At 32.4% G+C, this 17750-nt stretch overlaps 3 protein-coding genes across 3 annotated transcripts; all 3 read left to right on the top strand.

Moving 5' to 3' along the window:
• LOC104750066 (putative GATA transcription factor 13) lies at positions 3486-6791 on the top strand. The gene is made up of 3 exons (XM_010471798.2): positions 3486-3637; positions 4117-4388; positions 5900-6791. Exons 2-3 carry the CDS (start codon positions 4140-4142, stop codon positions 6509-6511), a joined length of 861 nt encoding a protein of 286 aa, XP_010470100.1. The 5' UTR covers positions 3486-3637; positions 4117-4139; the 3' UTR covers positions 6512-6791.
• On the top strand, positions 8092-10822 carry LOC104750065 (putative GATA transcription factor 13). Its single transcript, XM_010471797.2, has 3 exons — positions 8092-8298; positions 8724-8948; positions 9939-10822. Exons 2-3 carry the CDS (start codon positions 8736-8738, stop codon positions 10425-10427), a joined length of 702 nt encoding a protein of 233 aa, XP_010470099.1. The 5' UTR covers positions 8092-8298; positions 8724-8735; the 3' UTR covers positions 10428-10822.
• Positions 13994-16893, top strand: LOC104750064 (putative GATA transcription factor 13). The gene is made up of 3 exons (XM_010471796.2): positions 13994-14179; positions 14672-14933; positions 16104-16893. The coding sequence occupies exons 2-3, from the start codon at positions 14682-14684 to the stop codon at positions 16710-16712; spliced, it is 861 nt and encodes a 286-aa protein (XP_010470098.1). The 5' UTR covers positions 13994-14179; positions 14672-14681; the 3' UTR covers positions 16713-16893.

The following is a 17750-nucleotide window of genomic DNA, read 5'->3' as shown; positions in this document are numbered from 1 at the left end:
AAGCACTTTTCATTAGTTATTTTTTTATTATTTTTTATTTTTTGGTCAAACATGCGATCTTTCATTTCTAATTAGGATTCATTACAGATAAAGCCCCTTTTGCAAAAGCATCAGCTCGTTGATTAAGGTTTCTAGGTACGAAATTGAAAGAAACAGAGAGAAATTGAGAGGATAGTGATAGGATATCATGTAGAATCCCATGGAGTTCCTTGGATTGGATCTCCCGGTTGAGAGCTTTGACAAGATTTAACGAGTCTAAAGCAAAGATAGTGTTGGTGAAACCCGATTCAATCGCAACTCTCACTGTTGTCAGAGTTGCTAGAGCTTCGGCCATCAACGGTGAGGACACCTGCGAAGAAGACGATGCTCCTTCCAAAATTGGGTTATTGTTTTGGTCCCTGAAAGCCCAGCTGAACCCTGCGTTTCCGTTTAAACTCCAAGCTCCATCTGAGTAAGCCTGGGTGGCCATTCGGCGGTTTTGATTCTGGTGGGCAATTTGGGGTTTGATAGGTTCTTTCACCACTATGTATTGTGCCTCTTGCCATTCTCGCCCTCGTAAAATGGCCATGGTTAATACATCGGTTACTGAGGTGTGTTTTCTATTGAAGAGCAAGCGGTTTCGCGTTGTCCATAGGGACCATAAGATCCATGGTGCCAACGGTCCAAAAACAATTCCTGTGCGAGGAAAGCATAGCATCTTGTTAACTAAGGTTAAACCAGCTCTAGAGTTATAATTTGATAATTTAGGGTTTCTGCAGTTGTGTTCTTTTCATTAGTTAACATGATTAAATTGATGAATAAAGTAATCAAACTAAATTGTACTAACCAAATATATTAAATTTATCCGATTTTTAACTGAATTACAATGAAAAGATTTAATATTTGGTTATTTTTGGTTTTAAAACTCAAAACTCGAATTATTTGAGAACCAAACCGAGTTATTATATACTTCATATCGTCATATATAATAAGGAACTTCATAAATTCTCTTAAATATAATACATTTTAAAATAGAATAAATTAAACTAACATGGATGACAAAAGACTTCAAGCTTTTCAAGTATCTAAAACTTTTTTTTTCTCATACAATTTTACTTTTTCTCATGTACATTATATTGGTGGTGTTGTTAACTCTTTGTCAAAGACTCACAGTGATAACACTATATCTTGAAATTTAATAGAACCCATCATGTGAAAGGTAGGCCGGAGGAGACCCACTTTCCCATGAGGAAACTCCATTATCATTAAGTTTTTGTACACTCTCCTCTCGTAATCGTCGGTGATCTCTCCATTTCATCTTTAATTTGACGAATATGAAAATATCAACAACTTTGAACACACACACACACACAAAAAGAAAAGAGGAAAATATTAGCAACAGAATGATAATACTAAGTAAGAAGAAAACAATAATTGAATCAGATCGGATCTAAGAGCATGTTATCTGATTTGACATGTGGGCCGTTCATGAGTTTGATATTTTGGTTCCTACCTAACTACTCTACGCAATCATAGCTTTCTCTGTTATATTGATAACTTCGAATTGATACAATTTATTTTATTTGTTAGTTCAAAAAAAAACAATTTATTTTATTTGTAGTGTGTTGTTGACTTGTTGTTAACCTGTTATCGACATATATTACTCAGATCATATGTATAGGTTTTCAGAAGTTGCAAAAAATATAAACGGAATCTGATGGTTTGTTTTTCAAGAATGACTACTGTTTTTTATTTTGTAAAAACCAGTTAATTACACATTTATGAGTTTAATAAAAAATACCTAAAAAATTTGGTAACCAGCCAATTTTTCTGACAAAATTAGCGTGATATTATTCTAAATTTTTCTTTTGACTTTTTTCAAATATACTATTTTCAACACTTACCAAATTATCCAAAAATAAAACCCTATTTTTTTTATATGCAATAAACCTATGTTTGTTTGTTTTTGCATCATTCTTTTGGCATTACTTATGAATTTTTTTTTATATTTATATGCAAAAATTGATTCATTTATCAAAATCTGATGGTTTGTTTTCCAAGAATGGCTATTATTTTGATTTTGTAAAAACCAGTTAAATACACAACTATGATTTTAATAAAAATACCTAGAAAATATGGTAACCAGCCAAATTTTCTAACAAAATTTGCGTGATATTTTTCTAAATTTTTCTTTTGCTTTTTTCAAATATACTATTTTCAACATTTACCAATTTATCCAAATATAAAACCCTATTTTTTTATATGAAATAAACCTATGTTTATTTATTTTTGCATAATTCTGTTGGCATTACTTACGAAATTTTTTATTTTATTTATATGCAAACGTTGACTCATTTATCAAACCTATGTTTTCCGCAATAAATTTATGTTTATTTCTATCTGCTTCATTATATATAAAAAAACCAAAAGCTAAAAATATTATTCAAGATTTTGCAAAATTTAAAAATCAACACCAAAAATCAAAAATCAAAAACCCTGCAAAACATCATGACTTAAGTCTAACAACAAAACTGTAAACCATGAATTGTAAGTGATAAACCCAACCACAAACATTAAATTTAACCTAACATTACAAACTATAAATCATATTAAGACTAAAATTAATAACTACTGATCTAATTTTTGAACATCATTTTCACTCACATAATTAGTATGCTAATGAAATCTGTTTTGTTGGGAATACTTAAGTTCATTAATAGAAACCTTAAAAATTAAGAAAGTCATCTATCCGAATTCATTTATATTACATCTCTCTAGATAAAAAAAATTAGTGTCGAAGAAAATACTTTTACCATAATTTGTTGAATTTATCCAAGAAAGACCAAAAAAATAATAGCATCTAAACCATTAATATTACCTTGATCATATAGTATCAACTCGTAATTCTTTTAAACTTTTACGATAATTTCATATTATAATGAATTATAAGGTAAATTTTTCTCTAGACAACAATAATTTATCATATAATAAATACATATTTAAATAAAAGTACCATGATCCCAACAACAATAAAAAAAATGGGAAATTTTTAAATACCTCTTTTTCAAAACCACAATTCAAAAAAATTCCTCATTAAAACTTTATTAAAAGTGTCACTAAAAATTATATACTGTATGTATCCAAATATCTGTGCTAACTTATAAAAATATAAACAAATTAGCTTTATATGTGTGTAAAAATTTATATATAGACTATAAGTACCTTTTTAAAAACCTTTTAAAATTTTATAAATAAATATTTGGGTTGAGTCTCTGAATATTAGTTACCATCTAAAAGTACTTTCTAATCCTTATAAAATTTTATAAATTTTCAAATTGAAAATAGATAGATAAAATTAGCATTTTTTAAAAAAAGTATAATAAAAAGAGTATTTTCTCAGTATTCCATTAAAAAAATAATGAAATTAAAGTTCTATCTTTTAGATATTAATTAATTAAAAAAATTACTGTTTTCTTTCAAAAGAAAAAGAAATAAATCTACAACACATTCTCTCTCTCTTTCTATCTCTCTCATGTTCTGTAATCCCTAAATCCCCAATTGGGACAAATTAGTCTCTCTCTCTCTCTCTCCCTCTCCCACACACCCTTTGCTCGTGCTTGGGGAATGCGTTCTGTGTAGTCAGCTGCTGTATCGGAAGGTTCGTGTGTCTCTCTCTGTCTCACTCTCTTTCTCGTCCATTTTCTCAATTATCTCTGTTGTGTTTTTATTTTTTTGGATTATGAGACAGTACAAATGTATAAGGATATGGACGATTTGTTCTTTGTCTCGTGTTTGGTTTTGTGCCCTAAAACTGTTAAAACGGAGACTGTTCTCATGATTTCTCGAAATGGGTTTGAATTCAAATGTTGAATTGAATATTCAAAATGAAATCTTTTTTGACTCAAATTTGGAAAGTTATGATTTTTTAGTAAAGAGGAAATTAAAAATGAAATCTTTTTGACTCAAAATTAGTCTTTTGCCATATCTGTTCTGGAATTTTGCTTTTATTGAGTCAACATATTGAGTGAGCTAATGGGAAATTGAAGTTTAGTCATACATACGCTGGTTCATTGTTACTTGGCTTGGCTTGGCTTTCTTACACTTATGTTTATGTTGTTTACTCTGTCTTGTCTATAGTTTTTGTGAGCAGTGAGTGACAAATGAATAACGGTTCTTGGTTACCTGAAGAGGACTTCAAGGGTCTAGAGGATAATTTCTTTGATAATTTTGTTGAGCATATGGATGATATTCCCCTTGAAGACATTGAAACCGCTGATGATGATGAGGAAGATTGGGTTACCGGGTTTAAAAACCTCGGCCCTCCACCATTGGATGTGCTAACGAGTTTGTCCTCTGAGTTCAATTGCAAGGTGCAGCGTGTGCGAGTCCACAAGCCTGCAACCATTGTGGTGAGTACTGAGTAGTTCTTAGTCTTGTACACATTTAATTAAGACTATAACACCTATTTGCATGATCTATTATAGATTTAGCCTTCTGACCAAATTTATTGCATATAACTTCTTTCACTGTGCAAATCTTTGATTTAGGAAAGTTGTAACATATGGTACTTTCGTATTCAAAGTTTGATAGCTTTTTATTGCTTAAGGTTAGAAAAGCACGTAAATATTGATCACACTAATCTACATCGCTCATGCATATTACTTGAAAGATTTTTACACGATCACAGCACACAATAACGTTAGAAAATACGAGGAAAAGGGGATTCACTTTGCATCGTTTGTGCAACTTGTTATATTGTTCACGCAATCACATCCCACATTTGCATTCGGAAATAATTTTTGTACACCAAAACATGTCAATTCTTTTGGATTTAAGCTTCAGTTGGTTATTATTGCATTGGTAGCTAATTTGTCACTCTTATCTACATTAGTAAAGTGCATCATTTTGAATTGAAACTTCATTTATTTAAGCTTCACACGATTACAATATCCATTTTCATTAGGAAATAGTTTTGCATGTATATCTCCCATTCTATTGAAGATAAGCTTTCATAGCTTTTTACTGAATTATGTGTGTGTAAAAGTCAAAGAATCACGCTTGACTATACGAATTCTTATGTATCGTTTATGCATCATTTAGGCTAGAGATGTGTAAAAGTCAAAAAATTATTGTTTATAGACATCACACATACATGTTACTTCGGTAGATTATCCACACAATCACAATGCACATTTGCAAGAGGAAAATAGTTAGTTTTGTGTCATTATTAGCTAATGCTTCTGTGAGTTTGAAACACAATTGCTATTTTCTTACCCATTTAGGAGAGCACCTAGAAAATAATCCTCATTATGCTGCACCCGAGAGTGTATATGTTAAGTCTATGAATGTATATGAGAAAAATACTGTGGGGTGTCTTAGGTCTATCACTTAAGCTTTTTCATGTGTCAAATGCCCATGGATAGGAATATTTGCCAGCTATATATATAGAACATGGCTAAATAGGTATGGGCGTTGAGTGTTTCTGTGGCAGGGAAAGTTTTGGGTTTCTCTTGATCTCTTCAACAAACACAAAGTTACTTTGGTTAGTTAAGTGTCTACTGTTTGTTCTTGAGAGGAACAAAGGAGACACTGTTTTCTAAATCTATCAGTGTTTATGTACATATAGCACAAGAAGGATTAGGCATAGCATCATTATCAATTTGATATGGAAAGCAGTTGATCTGGATGAAATCATGCTCGTGTTTTGTTTGTATACTTTTCTTTGGTTCTCACTTAACTTGAGGGAGGCAAACCATAATTCCAGCATATCAGATCCTGTTTTGTAAGGAGAGAAACTGATGAAGGTCATGTCTTCGATTTTACCATGATTACTCTTTGTTCTTTTTCTTTACTTTTTGTATGCATTGAAATTGTTTCTGAATTTAGATTTAATTTACTTTGATTGACTTCATGCGTGCAGAAGCAGTCGAGTTCTTCGGATGTCTCTTCTACTGTTGATAACTTCCCTCCTGATGTCAAAGTCTCGAAGTTATTTCAGTCTACAAGTCCAGTCTCAGTTCTCGAGAACAGCAATGGTTCCGCCTTGTCCCAAAACCAAAACAGAATTCAGAGATTGGCCTTCCTTGTGAAAGGCATCAGAAGCAAGCGCAAACGCCCCACAACGCTGAGATTCTTCCAGTCACTTGGAGCAGAGATGTCTCAGATGTTTGTTCCGGAGGAATCAGAATCTGAGAATTCTGCCAAGAAGAAACGCAAGAAATATAGGAGTCCTCCCCAGTCGGTCTGTCACAGTCCAGAACTATTTAACCCAGATGGGACAGTCCGGAAGTGCACTCATTGCGAGACAACTAGGACCCCGCAGTGGAGGGAAGGACCCTGTGGGCGTAAAACCCTCTGTAATGCTTGCGGAGTACGGTTCAGATCAGGCCGTCTTGTTCCAGAATACCGTCCAGCATCAAGCCCGACCTTCGTCCCAACCGTGCATTCAAATTCGCACAGAAAGATCATAGAGATGAGAAGGAAAGATGAAGGCCAGCCTGATACCAGAAAGATCCGTACCGTGACTTCCTGAGCATTAAGAGACTAAAACAGGGCTTTGTAACTTCAGCAGACCAAATGAGTTTGGTCTATGATAAAAGGACAAAATTGTGAGGATTTGTAGAATTGGTCAACTCTCTTCTCTTGGAAGACTGATGTTCTTAAAAACTAGGGTTTAGGGTTTGTCTTTTTTTTTTAATTTTATCTGATGCGGAGAGTTTAGGGTTTTTGTTTAAATTTAGGGTCTTAGTTGTTGTTTGATTATTTGGTTACGTTTGAAAGAATGTTTGGCTGACATCTATTTTTTTATCTGAGTAGTGTAGTGCACCTTCGGCTCGGGTTCTTATCTCCTCACTAAAAGAGGACTTATTAACCTGCTTTGATCCCGGGTCTATTGCCAGAGCCTCTCGGATAAGAGTGGTGTAATGCCATTTTTGTTTTCAAGAAGCAACCATATTACTTCTATAGGATAATCCTAGCATTTCTTCTATTTTGGAGAAGATTTTATTTTATAAAAGAATTTAAAGGGAAACAATAGATGGAGATTGGAAATGTCTTTACTTCCACAACAAAATTATAAACCATGAAATCATAAACCCAACCTTAAACCTTTAATTCAACCTACTTTTACAAACTGTAAACCATATTAAGAGTAAAAATACTAACTACAGTTGCTTTTAAATTTTAACTACAGCTGATTCTAAAATTTTTAACATCATTTTCACTCACTTAGTATGCTAATGAAATCTGTTTTACGAGGATATAAAGTTCATTAATCAAAATTAACCTTAAATTTATGAAAGTCGTCTTAACTAATGAATTTTACTAAATTTCTTACACAGTTTTTTTGTGCCGTAACAAATATTAGGACCATCACTCGTTAAACATTTATGATAGTAGAAAAACCGGTTAAATTAGTAACATCAAAAACATTAATATCAGCTTAGTCAAATAATCTAATACTCCCTCGTTTCAAAATATAAGATATTTGGAGTGAAAGCACGCAGATTAAGAAATAACCACTTTCAAAAAATTCAACCAATCATAAACAAGAATGCATAAAAGAAATAATAAAAAAATAGGAAAGTAATATAAAAGTTATTAAAAAAGTTGAAAACATCTTATATTATAAAACAGAGAAAAACCTCTAAAACATTCTATATTATGAAACGGACGGAGTATTTTTTTTAACTCCTACCACAAAATTTCATACTAGCGTGAATTTGCAGATAATTTTCTACAATTAAAAAAACACTAATTTATTATTTAATTAATATAATAATAAAATACCATTATCCCAACAACTAGAAAAGGAATGAAAAAGAAAGTTTTATTTTTAAGTAACAATTAATCAAAAGTTTACTGTGTTTTGTACTTTTCAGAAAGAAAAGACAATAAAACTACTAAGTTTATTAGATATATTTTTTATTATCACTTATACAGGTTGTAATAAAATATGATTAGGTTAAAATATTCTTGAATCATTGGTGCAAAATCTCAAGTTAAGATAAGTTTTGATAATAATAAATAATAGCTGTATTTTTTTCCTCTAAAAAATGTGTATATATATATATATATATTTATCTTAAATGAATTGCTTAATATAATCTTTTGAAAAGAAATCCTTCCATTAAAACTTGTCTCAATTTCCTGATATTGTACAAATTAAAACTTGTCTCTATCTCTCTCATGTTCTGTAATCCCTAAATCCCCAAATTGGGACAAATTAGTCTCCCTATCTCTCTCTCTCTCTCTCTCTCTCACACACCCTTGCTTGTGCTTGGGGAATGCGTTCTGTGTAGTCAGCAGCTGTATTGGAAGGTTCGTGAGTCTCTGTCTCACTCTCTTTCTCTTCCATTTTCTCAATCATCTCTGTTGTGTTTTTTGGATTATGAGACAGTACAAATGTAAAAAAATATGATTTGTTCTTGGTTTGTGTGCCCTATAATTGTTAAACGGAGACTGTTCTTATGATTTCTCGAAATGGGTTTGAATTCAAATGACGAATTGATTATTAAAAATGAAATCTTTTTTTGCCTGAAATTTAAAAAGTTGTGATTTTTTTCTTAATAGTAAAGAGGAAAATAAAAATGAAATCTCTTTGTCTCAAATTTCGTCTTTTTTTTTTTGCCATTACTGTTCTGAAACTTTTTGCTTTATTGTTACTCTCTATTGAGTCAACATATTGAGTCAGTGAGCTACATGTAAATTGAACTTTTATGTTGTTACTTGTTTTTTTTGGGCAGTGAGTGAGAGAAATGAGTAACGGTTCTTGGTTACCTGAAGAGGACTTGAAGGTTCTAGAGGATAATTTCTTCGATACTCTTGTTGATGATATGGATGATTTTCCCCTTGAAAACATCGAAACCGCTGATGATGATGAGGAAGATCGGGTTGCTGGGTTTCAAAACCTCGGGTCTCCTCTACCATTGGATGTGCTAACAAGTTTGTACACTCAGTTCACTTGCAAGGTACAGCGTGTGCGAGTCTAAAAGCCCGCACACCATAAATCCAATTTGCATTTTCCTATAGATTTAGCCTTGTGACCACATTTATTGCATATAACTTCTTTCACTATGCCACATTTAACAACATGCAAATCTTTGATTAAGGAAAGTTGTAACATAAGCTTCCATAGCTTCTTATTGCGTGATATGCAACTTGATATATATTGTTCATGCAATCGCATTCCACATTTGCAATTTGCATTAGGAAGAGATTTTGGTACACTTGCAACAACATGTCAATTGTTTCGGATTTAAACTTTAGTGTGCTTTTATTGCATCGTTTGGAATTTCAAAAAAAAATCACTCTTATCTACATTAGGAAAGTGCATCATTTTGAATTGAAACTTTATTTATTTACGTCACACATACATGTTAGTTCGGTAGTATTAGCTAATGCATCTGTGAGTTTGAAACACAATTGCTATTTTCTTACCCATTTAAGAAAGCAACTAGAAAGTAATCCTCAGTATGGTGCAGTCGAGAGTGTAAGTCTTTGAAGGAATATGAGAAAAGAGTGTGCAGTATCTTAGGTTTTTCACTTAAGTTTTTCATGTGTCAAAAGTCCATGGATGGGAATAGTTGCTATCTATATATGTATATAGTATATGGCTAGATAGGTATGGGCGTTGAGTGTCTGTGTGGCTTGAGGGTTCTCTTTAGTAAGACACAAAGTTACTTTGGTTAGTGTAGTGTCTGTGTTTGGTCCTGAGAGGAAAAAGGAGTGAACTGTTTTCTAAATCTATCAGTGCGTATACTGTTCTTATGGCTCTGTTCATTCTGAAGAAATCTTCTTTGCTTCTCACTTAACTTGAGGGAGACAAACCATAATTGGCAGCATGTCAAATCCTGTTTTGTAAGGAGAGAAACTGATGAAGATCATTTGTTATTTTTCTTTACTTTTTGTATGCATTTGAATATGTTAGTGAGTTTAGATGACTGACTTCATGCGTGCAGAAGCAGGCGAGTTCTTCAGATGTCTCGCCTACTGTTGATAGCTCCCCTCCTGATGTCAAAGTCTTGAAGCTAATTAAGTCTTCAAGCCCAGTCTCAGTTATCGAGAACACCAATGGTTCCGCCTTGTCCCATAACCAAAACAGAATTCAGAGACTTGGAGCAGAGATGTCTCAGCAGTTGGTTCCGGATGAATCAGAATCTGAAACTTACCTCTCCTCTGAGAATTCTGCCAAGAAGAAACGCAAGAAACAGAAGACTCCTGCCCCGAAATGCACTCATTGCGAGACAACCAGGACCCCGCAGTGGAGGGAAGGACCCCGTGGACCTAAAACCCTCTGCAATGCTTGCGGAGTACGGTTCAGATCAGGCCGTCTTTTTCCAGAATACCGTCCAGCATCAAGCCCGACCTTCATCCCAACTGTACATTCAAATATGCACAGAAAGATCGTAGAGATGAGAAGGAAAGGTGAAGGCCAGCTTGATACCTGAAAGATCCGTACCGTGACTTCCTGAGCATAGGAGACTAAAACAGGGCTTTGTAACTTTGGTCTATGATAAAAACAAAATTGTGAGGATCCGTAGAATTGGTTAACTCTCTTCTCTTGGAAGACTAATGTTCTTAACAACTAGGGTTTAGTGTTTGTCTTCTTTTTTTTTTTTAATAATCTGATGCGGAAAGTTTAGGGTTTTTGTTGAAATTTAGGGTCTTACTTGTTGTTTGGCTGACATCTATTTTTAATCAGAGTAGGGTAATGCACCTTAGGCTCGGGTTCGTATCTCCTCACAAAAAAAGAGGACTTATTAACCCTTTGGTCGGTCGCTGGCGTGAGGGGATTACGGGTCTATTGCCAGAGCCTCTCGGATAAGAGTGATGTTTAATGCCATTTTTGTTTTGGTAACCTATATTCGAGAAGCAACCATATTATTTAACTATGCAGTGTCATCTATACTACACCACCACACACATGACACAACAATGCTTCACAGAATACATCGGAACTATTCGAAGTTTAAACTTAAAACCATAAGACAAACCTGAAATTGTTGTGATTAAATTTGGATATATGAAGTATTTTTCTTTCTCGCTAACCATTGTCTTAGTTTGTATATGGCCATAACATTTGATGAGCAATATAAAGTATTTGGGTGCACACAAAAAAAAAAAAAATGCTACTAAAGTTCTGTAAGATATAAAGCGGGGTTGAAGAATATTTTATTTTATAATGGCTTTGATTGGAAGCATTCAAATGCTTTTTTTTTTTATAACAAAATGTTCAAATGGCTACCAATCACCATGCCGATTGGAGATGGTGTTTAAGATTAGCGGTTAGAATCAATTGAAAGAGTAAGTGGTTGGAACTGATTTTTGAGTGGCTGTGAAGGTGAAAACCAACCACCAAAAAACATGGGCTTTTGGCAATTTCGGTTACAAAGGAAAAAGATTAAATTTCTTTTTGCATTAAATATTTGTTTATAATGATGACTTAAAAAAAGAGGAAAATATTAATGTTTATGTAATAACGCATGCGAAGAAGTTAAATTTAAGTGGATTTTCAAATTGGCACGATAAGCTTTTATGTTTTGTTAATAATTTTGACTTTAGAAATAATTACACAAATTCAATTTAATGACAGATTCACTTCCATATTTTATTATTTAATTAAATTAATTTACTTTTTTATAATTTAATATAATATTTACTATTCAACCGATATAATGCTACCAATCAAGCAAAATACTCAACTTCTCTCTTCTACGATACCGGCTCTGATTGGTAACCATGTTTCAACGAGGCGGTTAGAAAATTATGAGCGGTTTTAGTCTTTTAGAGAAGGCGGTTAAAAAGACAGAGTTTAAAGATAGTAGAGGGAAAAGATGGTGTGGTTTAAGAGAGCGGTTGAGTATTTAGTTTGATTGGTAACATTGTAGCGGTTAAATAGTATAAATTATAATAATTAGTAAAATATTAAATTAGTTTGGTTGAAAATAAAAAATTAGAGTAATATAGTATTATTTAATTCATAATATAAAATATAAAAATAGTTAGATAAAAAAAAGTTAAAATGCTACATAATTAGTTTTTTCATGATAATAGATTATAATATTAAAATATCATAAATTATTTTAAAATTTTGCAATAAATTATGAAAATGTAATTTATACTATAAATTCTTAAAAAATTTAAAAAAATAGAAATCATTATCTAATACATAATAAGAAATATTAATATAATTGAATGAGAATTTTTATAATGCAAAATACTACTTTTATCATAGCGTTGAAAATTTACATATTTATCTCTGATCAGCCCATAACATATCAACAATTTGTAAGAAGCACACATATATAAGATAAATAGAGAAATTTTCCGTTGATGTTTCTTCTCAATACTATTTTTTATTAAATAAAAAGGTTTAAAAAATCCTGAAAAGTACGAGTAAAATCATATTATATTCACTGTTTTTCTTTACTTTGTCAGATAAAAAGAATCCAACGCCAAAAACAAAAAACAAAGTACCAAAATAAAAGCTTTGTAACTTTTAAACCTCACCAAACGTTGAGTCGGTGTTTGCAACCACCAAAAAAAAGGTTTCGCCACCTTTTCCAACCAAGATGTCCAACCATTATCTCCAAACGATATGTTGATTGGTGATCATATGGGCGGTTCGTTTGCAAACGACCTTAATTAGGGATACCAATCAAGCCACCATCTTTTCTATCCGCTATCTTTAATCGTTTTCTTTTTAACTGCCTTCTTTTCAATCGCTCAAAATTTTCTAACCACCTCGTTTAAATGTGGTCATCAATCAGACCCAATAGAGTTTAGAAAAAATAATAGAGTAGGGTTGGTCCGACTGGAGATGTCGTAGCCTAGATATGTATTTTTCTATTTTCACTTTAAAGTTTAATAATGTTTCTACTCAATGTATCACTTTAAACAGAGGTCTTAGTATTAGTATAAAAGATAGAGTTACTCCTATAGAATAGTCCTATCATTTCTTTTATTTTGGAAAAGAGTATATCCTATAATAGAATTTAGAGGGAAAAATAGAGTAGGGTTGGAGATGCTTTTAGCTCTAACAACAAAATTGTAAACCATGAATTATAAATCCAACCTTGAACCTTAAATTCAACCTAATTTTATGTAAACCATATTAAGAGTAAAAGTAATAACTACAGTTTCTACTAATTTTTAACATCATTTTCACTTACATAGTTAGTATGCTAATGAAATTTGTTTTACTAGGAATTCTAAGTTCATTAATCAAATAACCTAAAATTTATGAAAATCATCTTAACAAATGATTTTACTAAAAAAAAAATATACTACTAAATTACCTGCACAAATTATTTTTAGTGTCGAAACTCGAAACAAATATTAGTACCATCGCTTGTTGAACATCTATTCCGTAAAATTAATAGCATTAAAAATATTTAATATCATTTTAGTCAGATAATCTGAACTCATTTAAAAAAAAAAAAAAAAAACTCCTACCAAAAAAATCTCATATTTCAAGGTCATTTTTAAAAAATTAAAGAGTACTAATTTATTATGTAATTAATATATTTTTGAATAATAAAATACCATTTACCCATCAACAATAAAAAGAATGAAAATAAAGTTAAGTATCAATTAGTTAGAAGTTCACTGTATTTCTATTGTATTTTACTATGTTTCTTAGATATTTTGTTCTATCATCACTTTATACAGATTGTGATAAAATATGAGTAAGTTAAATATTCTTGAACCTATATCATTGTTGCAGAATCTCAATTTGTTAAGATAAGTTTTGATAATAATAGCTGTAATTTTTTCCTCTTAAATCTTATAAATTCTATTTTTTTTTCTTAAATGAATTGCTTAATATAATATTTTGAATAGAAATCCTTCCATTAAAACTTGTCTCAGTTTCCTGCAAATTGTTCAAAATAATCTAAAATCTTCTTTAAAGTGAAGTAAATCTTTGAAAATATAAAATTTTGGAAACTCATTTTTCCCAAACGACAACAAAAAAAAAATGAATGGTAAAGTCAAAGATGACACACACAATTGAAATCCCGTGTACATTAACAACATTACCTCTCTCCCTCTCTCTCTCTCTCTCTCTCTCTCTCTCTCTATCTCATGTTCTGTAATCCCTAAATCCCCAATTTTGGACAAATTAGTGTCTCCCTCTCCCACACACCCTTTGCTCGTGCTTGGGGAATGCGTTCTGTGTAGTCAACTGCTGTATCGGAAGGTTCGTGTGTCTCTGTCTCACTCTCTTTCTCTCAATTATTTCTGATTATGAGACAGTACAAAATGTAAAAAGAAGATGTTTTGTTCTTCGTTATGATTCTTCCTTGTCTCGTGTTTTGTTATTCTGTGCCCTAAAACTGTTAAAACGGAGACTGTTCTCATGATTTCTCGAAATGGGTTTGAATTCAAATGTTGAATTGAATATTAAAAATGAAATCTTTTTTTGTTGGCCTAAAATTCTAAGCCAATTTATATGTAACGACGAAATTAAAAATGAAATCTTTATTGACTCAATTTAGTCTTTTTTTGCCATTTCTGTTCTGTAAAATTTGCTTTCTCTCTCTATTGAGTCAACATATTGAGTGAGCTAATGGGAAATTGAATTTTAGTCATACATACGCTGGTTCATTGTTACTTTGGCTTGGCTTTGCTTAAACTTATGTTAATGTTGTTTGCTCTGTCTTGTCTATGGTTTTTTTTTTTTATTGACCAGTGAGTGACAAATGAGTAACGGTTCTTGGTTACCTGAAGAGGACTTCAAGGGTCTAGCCGATAATTTCTTTGATAATCTTGTTGAGCATATGGATGAGTTCCCCCTTGAAGACATCGAAACTGCTGATGATGATGAGGAAGAAGATTGGGTTACCGGGTTTAAAAACCTCGGCCCTCCACCATTGGATGTGCTAACGAGTTTGTCCTCTGAGTTCAATTGCAAGGTACAGCGTGTGCGAGTCCACAAGCCTGCAACCATTGTGGTGAGTGACTGAGTTCTTAGGCTTGTACACATTTAATTAAGCGTCTCACTTGATAGATTGTTTACTTTGCATCATTTATGCAACTTGATATATTTGTTCATGCAATCACTTCCCACATTTGCATTAGGAATAAATTTTGGTACACTGCAACATGTCAATTCTTTTGGATATAAGCTTCAGTTGGTTTTTTGTTGCATTGAAAAGAATCACTCTTATCTGCATTAGGAAAGTGCATCATTTTGGATTGAAACTTCATTTATATAAGCTTCTCACGATTACAATATCCATTTGCATTAGGAAATAGTTTAGCATGCATATCACCCACCAATTCTACTGAATATAAGCTTCCATAGCTTTTTACTGAATTAGGTGTGTGTAAAAGTCAAAGAATCACGCTTGTCTATATGTATTCTTATGTATCATTTAGGCAAGAGATGTGCATGCAAGAAAGTCATTGTTTATATACATCACACATACATGTTACTTCGGTAGATTATCCACATTCCACACAATCACAATGCACATTTGCTAGAGGAAAATAGTTTTGTGTCAGTATTGGTGTATTGCTTCTGTGGGTTTGAAACACAATTTTCTATGTTCTTACCCAGTTAGGAAAGCACCTGAGAAAGTAATCTGAGAGTATGTATGTTAAGTCGTTGAAGGTATATGTGAAAAGGACTGTGCAGTGTCTTAGGTCTTTGACTTTAGCTTTTCTTGTGTCAAATTTCTATGGATAGGATTAGTTGTCAACTCAGCAGCTGGTATATGTATAGGATGTGGTTAGATAGGTAAGGGCGTTGAGTGTTTCTGTGGTTGTTTAGGGCCTTTGGGGCAGGGAAAGTTTTTTTGGGTTTTCTTGATCTCTTCAACAAAACTTTAAATTAGTTTGGTTAGTTAAGTGTCTGTGTTTGTTCTTGAGAGGAACAAAGGAGAAACTGTTTTCTAATTCTATCAGATTGTATGTGTATATGTAGCACAAGAAGGATTAGGCTTAGTATCATTGTCAATCTGATATTGAACTCTGTTGATCTATGTCGAACCATGCTCATGCTTGTTTCATTCAGAAGAGAAATTGATGAAGATCATGTCTTCTTTTTCTTTACTTGTTGTATGCAATGAACATGTTTCTGGATTTAGAGTTATTTACTTTGATTGACTTCATGCCTGCAGAAGCAGTCGAGTTCTTCGGATGTCTCTTCTACTGTTGATAACTCCCCTCCTGATGTCAAAGTCTCGAAGCTGTTTCAGTCTTCAAGCCCAGTCTCAGTTGTCGACAACAACACCAACGGTTCCGTCTTGTCCCAAAACCAAAACAGAATTCAGAGACTGGCCTTTCTTGTGAAAGGCATCAGAAGCAAACGCAAACGCCCCACAACGCTTAGATTCTTCCAGTCACTTGGAGCAGAGATGTCTCAGCATTTCGTTTCGGATGAATCAGAATCTGAAACTTACCTCTCTTCCGAGAGTTCTGCCAAGAAGCGCAAGAAGAACAAGAGCCGTCCGGCCCCGTCGGTCTCCAGTCCAGAACTATTTAACTCAGACGGGACAGTCCGGAAATGCACTCATTGCGAGACAACTAGGACACCGCAGTGGAGGGAAGGACCATGTGGGCGTAACACCCTATGCAATGCTTGCGGAGTACGGTTCAGGTCAGGCCGCCTTGTTCCAGAATACCGTCCAGCATCAAGCCCGACCTTCATCCCAACCGTGCATTCAAATTCGCATAGAAAGATCATTGAGATGAAGACTAAAACAGAAAGATCCGAGCATAGAGACTAAAAACAGGGCTTTTGTAACTTGAGTAGACCAAATGAGTTTTCTAATTAATTCACGCTTTTTTTTGTGTGCTTCCGCTTGTTTAGTACCATCATTTTCGATGTCGTTATTTTTTTATAGAATTATTAAGCTTATTTAGGAAAAAAATAGTACATGGTATAATTAAAGCTATTTTAAATATTGAGATTAGGTCTGCGTATTTACGCCGGTATAAGAATTATGTGTAGAATTCTATTGAAAATATTTGAATTTTAATGGTATACCATATATTAATTCTATATTTTATTTGGTAAAAAGATTTTAATATCGGTTTTAAACTTAATGCACTTCATCTTGTAATATAATTTGTTTGATAGTATATTTTTTTTGCGGGAATAGTACTCTGAATTTTTAACTTCTAGTAGCCATTGATTCTGACATTATATTTGTTGAAGGCTTTTGTTTACCACCGTAGCTTATTCTTCTTTTGTTTACCACCGTAACCCAAACTTTATTATTTTAAAACTTTAAATTTGTGTGATTTAATAAGATATGTAATTTTAAATATCTTAAACATATTTATATTTTATAATGAATTATAAGTTTGTAACTGTGTATTTTCTAATTAATAAATTAAGTATGTATCTAATTAAGCATCATCATGAACCAATATCAACAATATTTTCAAAAATTTTGGCTCATTTTATGGACTTCAAACAATCAAACCTTAAAATATATTTAAAAATACAAAATATATATTTTAACATAAACAAAAATATATATTTGTTAATTATATATTATAAGTGCCCCGGGTAAAATTTTGTTCTGGATCTGCCACTGACTGGAGGTACACATATGTTATCTTTGATTTTGTTTAATAAATTGTAAAATGTTTATCCTAACTCTTATCAATCTTTATGAAGGTTCAACTTGGAACATTTTAAATATATTAATTCTATATTTTATTTGAATTTTAATGGTATACCATATATTAATTCTATATTTTATTTGGTAAAAAGATTTTAAAATCGGTTTTAAACTTAATGCACTTCATCTTGTAAT

This window comes from Camelina sativa, chromosome 16, assembly GCF_000633955.1.
Source record: "Camelina sativa cultivar DH55 chromosome 16, Cs, whole genome shotgun sequence".
Taxonomy (NCBI): domain Eukaryota; kingdom Viridiplantae; phylum Streptophyta; class Magnoliopsida; order Brassicales; family Brassicaceae; genus Camelina; species Camelina sativa.
Note: the sequence above shows the minus strand (reverse complement) of the source record. Positions and strands in the feature narration are given on the sequence as shown.

Excerpts from the sequence above, each read along its gene's own strand:
- LOC104750064 (XM_010471796.2), top strand. The coding sequence starts at position 14,682 with ATGAGTAACGGTTCTTGGTTACCTGAAGAGGACTTCAAGGGTCTAGCC. Across the intron at positions 14,934-16,103 it reads ACAAGCCTGCAACCATTGTG|AAGCAGTCGAGTTCTTCGGA; the intron begins GTGAGTGACTGA and ends TCATGCCTGCAG.
- LOC104750066 (XM_010471798.2), top strand. The coding sequence starts at position 4,140 with ATGAATAACGGTTCTTGGTTACCTGAAGAGGACTTCAAGGGTCTAGAG. Across the intron at positions 4,389-5,899 it reads ACAAGCCTGCAACCATTGTG|AAGCAGTCGAGTTCTTCGGA; the intron begins GTGAGTACTGAG and ends TCATGCGTGCAG.
- LOC104750065 (XM_010471797.2), top strand. The coding sequence starts at position 8,736 with ATGAGTAACGGTTCTTGGTTACCTGAAGAGGACTTGAAGGTTCTAGAG. Across the intron at positions 8,949-9,938 it reads ACACTCAGTTCACTTGCAAG|AAGCAGGCGAGTTCTTCAGA; the intron begins GTACAGCGTGTG and ends TCATGCGTGCAG.